This window comes from Cryptotermes secundus, unplaced genomic scaffold (genome assembly GCF_002891405.2).
Source record: "Cryptotermes secundus unplaced genomic scaffold, Csec_1.0 scaffold529, whole genome shotgun sequence".
Lineage (NCBI taxonomy): Eukaryota > Metazoa > Arthropoda > Insecta > Blattodea > Kalotermitidae > Cryptotermes > Cryptotermes secundus.
Genome location: NW_019737988.1, coordinates 160,595 through 168,933, shown reverse-complemented (window position 1 = coordinate 168,933; position 8,339 = coordinate 160,595). Strand labels below are relative to the sequence as shown.

General features: G+C 42.4%; 1 protein-coding gene across 1 annotated transcript in view; it reads left to right on the top strand.

Annotated features, from left to right (window-relative positions):
* Positions 1–8,339, top strand: part of LOC111870636 (collagen alpha-1(XI) chain) — an 88,675-nt gene that overhangs the window by 34,270 nt on the left and 46,066 nt on the right. Inside the window, exons 6-7 of the mRNA XM_023863092.2 lie at positions 1,729–1,938; positions 7,034–7,108. Coding sequence (XP_023718860.1) covers positions 1,729–1,938; positions 7,034–7,108 — 285 coding nt within the window. The remainder of the gene's footprint in view (positions 1–1,728; positions 1,939–7,033; positions 7,109–8,339) is intronic.

Sequence of the window (8,339 nt, the reverse complement as noted above, 5' to 3'; positions counted from 1 at the left end):
CTTCTGGCAGAAATTCCTTGTGAATGATTCCTTTAGAGTCGAAGAAAACGGTTAGCAGTGTCTTTACTCGACTCTTTTGCATGCGCACTTTCTTTGGTTTCGGCTTCTTTGGGCTGAACCACGCTGCACTCTGCTGCTTTGTGAGAGGCTCATATTGATTCCCAAAAGCTCCTCGGTGAGTCTTGCAGAAACACATCTGTCTGATGCAAGGATTTCGGTCACTTTTTTCACATTTTCTTCAGTGCGACTTGTTCTCGGCTTTGATGCACGTGGAGCGGAGCGTCTTCAATGTCCTCCCTGCCGTCATGAAATATAGCATAAAATCGAAAAATGTTCGAGCGACTCAAACAATCACTACCGTACACACTTTTCATCATTTCGTACGCCTCCGGCTGTTTTGCCTAACTTCAAACAAAATTTGATGTTGGCTGTCTGTTGAACCGCCATTTTCCGACGAGCGTCAGAACAGTACTGTTACATTCAAGGTCAGAACACATGATGCAGCGATGCTTGCACTTTGAAATTATAGACAGCCACAGCTGAAACTTCAGGAATCATAACGCCACAACTCGCCAATAGATGGCATTGCAGGGCAAAATAAAAAAAAAAATAAGAGCCCTAACCGATCCTCGACACATCGTGTAAATCGACTCCAAGGCCACAGTGCGGCTGGAAGGATTAGGGAAATTGAAAAAACCAACTTCATCGGAATTCGATCCGCGACCTTCCGGCTTGTAGCATAGTGCCTCAACGAACTACGCTACCGCGTGCCCCCAATGATTATATAGAAAAAGGAAAATGTCAAGTTTTTTTGAATGAATATTCTATCTAAATTTACAAGAAAACTGCGTTTATTTTATTTACGTCCTGTATCCCAAACCTCTGATCTGTTTCGATTTGTCACGTTTGTTTACAAACAATCCTTTCAAGTATACAGTCCTGTCCTTTGCTTATTTATATTGCATCCATCGGCATATACTATATTCCTATTGTGACGTCAATGTTACGTATCTATAGCCATTTCTTCCAATTCAGTCCATATAATTGTGTCACAACGTCTCTCAACCTAAAAACGGTAAGGTAAAATAATTAAGCACTACGCCATGAAGGTGTATGGGAAGTAGGTGTATAGATCCAAGTTTCTTGACCTCGGTGCTAGCTGGAGGTGAGTAGTCAGCTTTACGCTCCGGCCGATTTACCCCTGGGGAAAAAAAAACCCCGGTACCCATTGGAAAGGAGGCTGTGTGGGCCCCAGAACCAGTCCGGAAGACATGGAGAAGAGAAAAATTCTTGCCTCTATCGGGACTCGAACTCTGACCATTCGCTATACCGACTGAGCTATCCCGGCTCCCACCTACAAAAGGTACTGGCCTAAAATGAGCTTCGAGAAAATCAGTGTCCATTACACCCGAGATTAACAATGGAACTGCTGTACTGACAGTACGTGTAATGGCGAAATGGACGCAAGCAGGGCGGAGGTTAGGTAGGCAGTAGGTGTTGGAACTCTGTCTGAAAGCTTTAGCTAAACATCTGTGAGGGTACGTCATATCATGAGTAGGCAACATTCCTGTGCACTCGACGAGACCTCCGAAATGGTGATCTTGGTCACCGCTGTATGTTTAAAATAGAATCTAGGAAATTTATAATGATGATGTAACGACATGAGATGATGACCAGCACTCAAAGACGTTTCAGAGTAACCACAGACGCTACCATTTTTCTTCGCAGGAGGAAGGTTCGGGAGAAGAGTACACAGGCGGCCTTGGGAGCGATTCGAGATATCGCTACATCACAATAAGGGGCCCTCCTGGTCCCAGGGGCTACATGGGTCCTCCCGGTGCTCCTGGCCCTTCTGGTCCCAAAGGGCAAATGGGTAGAGACGGTATTGCTGGAATCAATGGTATACCAGGACCACCAGGACATGTGTTCATGATACCGGTAAGATTAAGCTACTAGAGTGCCAGCTGTCCAGACGGATCTGACGTGTCCAGTAGTCCGTCGAGATCAGCATCTGTTACATTTAGTATTTATACACATTTCAAGATACAACACACAGAACACAGATTTTAGCGGCATGAAGTTGGGAGATATAGGGGCAGCGTAACTAATCTGGAGCGTTCGTTCTATTATTGTCTCTATATTTCCAATTTGTGATCTGAGATGCCTGATTCTCTGCCATAAATAATGTGGCATATTTGCTCCATGCAAGAACTCTGAAGCCAGATAAACAACCTTTATTAAGCAATACACGCACGCAACAAGAGAATAACGGGGTTATGAAAACCGTTTCTAAGCAACGACTAGGTAAATATTGACCACGCAGAAAAAACAGCCTATATTGTTAAGGAAGTATGTTTATTAATCCGTTGTCTAACAATAGACGCACTATTATTGCGCGCCTTGGCTCCCGGGAGAATGTATTTACCGAACTGTTGCCTAGCAACGGGTATATGCGTCATATTAAGATAACACAGTCGGAACGGACGAGCGGGCAAGTGCAAAATCTTCTTCTCCTTCATTTTGCAAGGAAGTTCTAATAATTGATTTATATTAAAAGCCGTTAAGATTTACGAAGGAAATACACGGGGCATGAAAGTGTATTTTATACTTTTTTATAGGTTTTTGTGCGAAATATTTTTCTCTTTGTTTATTTAGTGAGTTACACTCAAGATATACACAGGGACACATGCGGGTTTTCACGTAAAGTATTCGTTATCTTGTCTGATTTTACCCAAAACTGGAGTGTATGTGAGACTCGAAAATAGAAAATTTCATGAAAAGGCCTTTAGTTGTTCTCGAGTTGTTATATGTTGACAGAAGGGTGGACAAACAAAGATGGGGAAGCTAACAAGCTTATTTAAAAAAAAATCGTTCCGATCGCGTATAAAAACAGCAGCAGCACTCATCCGATATGAACTGTTAACAACACAAACTCCAAATACGAATGGTAGCTGCAAAGAAACAGCCGCGGATAACCGGCAAATGGACGTACTTCTGCATGTAAGGACGTAAGGATAGCAACCTCTCGCCGTAAAACGTTCTGTGTTACTAAATTTTTGGCTTTGGAAAATGTCCACTTGACATGACTATGGCAGTACCAGAAACTTTGTTCAGTAGAAACACAGAATTTTAGATATAGATTTATTTTTATTTAAGGCATTGTGCCTAAACGTAACGGTTTCCTTGTAATTTTTTTGTTAAATAAGATGTTTCCTTTACAAATATTTCATACTGGAACATTGTGAAGAATTAGCAGTACTACTCTGCCCCAAGGTTTGTGATCACTGTGAATGTTAGTAATTAAACGACGACGTATTCACTATGTTGCCATATTCCTTAGTTTTAGCAGCATTTTCAGAATTAACCTGCCGGAGAGGAAAAAAACATCCAGGTTTCACGTATACTGTCCTTTGATCTTATTTCTGGGTGTCCACACAAAACAGGAAAGAGCACTCCTGGCTGTTTAATACTGTAAAATGTCTATGAGGGGGCTTTGTGTAGTTGTATATCATCTACCAAAAATACCCTTTGAGGTTTGTTTTATTACATACATAGCTCGGAGGTGAAATCCAGTAATGGGTGTGGGATTTACGTAGCAAATTGGGTTTACTATCGTGCCCTATATTGTTAAACTGTGATCTGCTTTCTTGCGTGTGATATTTCAGTTGCAGTTTTGTTCACATACATGTGCATATAAACATAAAAATCTCTAGTTGCAGATTTATTGACGCACAACTTTATCATACAATGAAAGAAACTGAGTTCTCTGTCCTCAAAACCTGTAACAACGAAATATTTTCTGTGCCGTTATAAATGGACAAAAGTTATATGAAGCAGATCTTCTTGAGTTTATTTACCCTGACATTTACATAACATTAAATCATCAATGCTACGTATTTTCGTGGCATATTCAGAATCGTTTAAACTTATAGACTAATCTGTTTCGTCATGATGTTTGTACTAACCCCGGAAGAAATTATGCTTAATGATGGCTCACGAGTTGACAACTTTTCCTTAGATATGTCGTTGCTGTTTGGATGGTATATGTGCTGACTGCGTTGTCAAAATTAATAATTCGTAATCTATATAATAATCAGTAAAATCTTTCCCTTTTATATGTTGTGTTGTGAGATATTTCTGTCAGAACTGTGATTACTAAACAGCCAGTGTTTTTATCTGAATGCGTGCAACAGAGATATCGAAACTTTATTTACAACTAAGCATATAACTTCTTTAGGAATTCTTTAGGAATTAATAATTATTCAGCTATTTAGAAAATTACCTATAATTATGAAATTCCAGAGTTAGTCATTGTTGTCACAGAAACCTGAAACCGGACTCCACAATGGGCCAATTTATCCTTTTCACAAATAACTTATCTAAGATTCATTTTAATATTATACTTACACCTGCACCACAGTATTGTGAGAACTATTCTCGGGCAATCAGACCTGTCAACATGGAACAGACTCGAAGCTTTACAGGAGGCTTAGGCGCTAGTGTGTGGCCGCGCCATAGCTCAAGCGGTTAGTCGCTGGCTTCCCGATCCCGGGTCTGGTCAAGTGGGATTTGTGGTGGACAAAGTGGCGCTGGGGCAGGTTTTCTCCGGGTACTTCGGTTTCCCTGCAAATCTTTATTCCACCAATTGCTCCACAATCACCCTCACCTATCATCTGGGGCTGGTACAATAGGCCAGAAGTGGCCGCAGTACAAGGGACTTAGTCCCTCCCCACTAGCAATACAAAAACATTAGGCGCTAGTGTGGACATTATCAATTGCTGACGGTGTAAGAGCGTTGAATGTCCATTCCATCTTGTCATTTATTTGCAGTGAAGTTTCAAGTCTTTCATTAGATGTGGAAGTATTTATTACGCATTGGTTTCTGCTCATAGTATTGGCCCATTTAAACATGTTTAATTTAACAGTGCCCGGACTAGTTCTGCAGCCCACACAACCTTCTAGCAAGTGCGTAAAGGGTAAAATTGGCTGAAGTATGAATCACATTGTTTACTCCATCTAGCAGTGAGGGTAAAGTGCGTCAATACTGTGATATACGCCTTATTGACGTGGTGCTTAAGTAAGGTAAAGGTAAGGCTGTCCCTGTGCTTAACTCATTAAGCACTACACCATGAAAACGTATGGGGGAGTGGATGCATAGATCCACATTTCTTGACCTCGACGCTAGTTGGTCAGCTTCATACCCCGGCCGCTTCACCCCAGGGGAAAGAGCCCACGGTACCCTTTTTATGGGAGGCTGGGTGGGTCCCATATCCCGTCTGGACAATGTGGAGAAGAGAAAATTTTTGACCCTACCGGGACTCGAACTCCGGCCCCATTGTCATCCAGCTCGTAGCCAGTCGCTACATTGGCTACGCTATCCCGGTTTTCGGTGCTAAGTAACAGAACAAATTTGCCTTACCATATGCGTAAGAGTAAGACAAGTAATTTATTATGCAACGTTCTTCGTTCCCCTGTTACATCACATTATTTTAATCTTGGGCACTTTTTCCTCCTGTGCCACCCATCCATATTCTCGCCTTTGAGCGAAACACTCTGTTTTGCGCTCAGAAAATTACGCATAAAAATTACAGTTCTGTTTTTTTTTAATCATCGTGAACTCAGAGCATGAGGCTCATATAGATTTAGGCTGTCCGGTACTGGGATCTGGCGATCACGGTGGCCGCGCGGCATGAACTGTCGGCATGGGTTCGAATCCCACTCAAAGTCATTGATATTTGTGTGTGCGTTTATTCTGTGTGTAGGTAGCAGCTTTGCGACGGGATGGTCACTCGTTCGAGGAGTTTACGAAACTGAAGAAGAGGCCGGGGCCCAACAGAGGGCGGTAGAGTCACTAATGAATGAATGTATGGTACTGGGGTCCCTGGGAACGTTTGCTGCTGCACGCATTTCTTCTCTTCGACTTTGCTGTGTTGGTATGATAGAGATCTTTCAATGGACTGGTCCGCCTATCAAGAATGTTGGTGATCAAATCGAGGAGAATGAGGTGGCGGGTATAGGCATAGACATATTTCAATGCACAGGCGCCGGCGGCGGGGGGTGGGGGACCCAGCACCTGTTCCACCTGGATTCTTTAAAAAATGGTAATTGAAAGGAAGAAGTAACCGTATAAAATACCGACATCACCAAATAAAAATAGGAGAAACTTGGACAGAGTTTGTGTCGCTATATATATTTCAGTATTTATTTTTCAATGGCTCTTCCGGCCCATTCAGGTCCCAGGCCTTTTATTCAGTTCCGTAATCATTTTGACAGACAGCAGGACTCCTTGGACGAGTGATCAGCCCGTTGCAAGGCCGCTACCTAAACAAAGGACAACACAAATACAGAATAAATTTATACACACACCAAACATCCATGCCTTGAGCGGGATTGGAACACATGATGCCAGCGTTCGAGCGGGCGAAGACAGTTCATGCCCTAGACCGCGGGTCTACTATGACCGGCCTGTGATTTAGTATAGAGACCTACGACTCTATGCCGGTATAAATATCCTTATGTTCGGCCACAAAGAGCTCTACGTACGCGACGCACGCTACGTACGCTATGTTCGCTATCCGAACAGAAAAATATCTCCCTTTATTGCCAATGTGACTGGCCACACAGACTTCTGTACGCTACGTACGCTATGTTACCTGCGTCGCAGAGTGTACACAGCGTACGTAGCGTATGTAGCGAACATAGCGTAGCGCTCTGTGTGGCCGAACCTTTACGCGGCTTGAACGTAAGTGTCTAGGCAAAGTTTCTAGCTCTTCCCAACCATTTGAAGAAAATTCCTGGCGGCGCCCATGTATACGTGTGTTTCTGCCTAGAAAGGGGCTTTAAGATGACGGCGATGCGCGTCATAGGACTCCTGACAAATATCCAGTTATTCATAGCTTGTAAATTGACCCTAAATCTGAATAAACCAAAGGATTAATCCATGAAAGGTGAAGAATAAGATGATTCAACTTATACAAACAAAAAAAGAGAATGACTGCATATTACTAAGTTAAGCATTAATGTGTTCCAACAGCTAAACGCGCAAGGAAACGAGAAGGGGCCGGACCAACAGACCGAGATGTTCAGACAGATGCTTTCTCAGCACATGGTACGTACAGAAACAGAAGCTCGGATGCATCAATATTCACAATGCTGCCGCCAAATTATTTCTCTGAGACATATTTTTATACCACCCTCACATCTTGCAGCTATGAGCATGTTCTTCATTTGTTTCAGGATTCAAAACCGAACTTATTCACATAAACTTACGCCTATTTACCATTTAACGCAGTATGCTACATACTCCGAAAAGGAAACTTACATAAAAGTACATAAAAATATAAACGTAATTTTATTAGAAGTTTACAAATTCCCACGACAGTTAGTTACATGCTACATGGGTTCGAGCCCAGGTCTGGTCAATTGGGATTTGTGGTGGACAAAGTGGTCCTGTGGAAGGTTTTATCCGAGTACTTCGGTTTCCCCTTCCCAATCTTCATTTCACCAAATTCTCCATAATCATAATCACCGGAGGCAGATACAATAGGCCAATCAGTGGCCGATTTGCCGAGTGGACCCAGCTGGACTTCACCCCTCAATATGCGAATGCTATTTCTCTAGTAATCACCTTGCCCTCATTGCATTTCTATGCTAGTTTTCTTTTTCTATATGAATAAAATGTTTTCGTTTGAACCTAAAGCCATTCTTGCATAGATTCTATTCATAAATGTCGCTCGTGTTAGATGTAATTTCATTGTTACTGATTTTTTTGTTGTAAGGGACACGCTGCTCGATCTGTCCCTTAACAACTGCGCATGTCACAGTCCAGAATTCGCATCGTAATCAACAACTCCTGTTCACACCCCTCCTCATCTTTCCAGAGATTCGTAATTTTCCTTTCAATCACACAATTATCGGTATACCGAACAGTAATTAACAGCAAGACGGATCACAGATCGTCGATTTCCTTTGTTAAATTCTGTTAACGAAACGTCCGTGTTCCCCTCCTCAGCATTGTCACTGCTCACATGACAATGACACGTAGGCGGGTTATCGTCTATCAATGTGTGTCCATAAACACACGCATGTCCGTAATTACAGTGCTAAGAGCATGGTTCTGCCAGCCACCTACATGCTTTCATAAGTTATACTATACTGATGATGTTTTTTATTATTAGGCTAGTATAATACACTGGACCACCTTTGTTCCTGGTTCCATCGCAATTTCCATAACTGATCCCAAGATTGATCGCATTTGTGGTCTAGTGGTCAGCGTTCCTGGCTACAGATCCAGAGGTCCCGGGTTCGATTCCCGGAGCTACCAGATTTTCTGAGGAGTA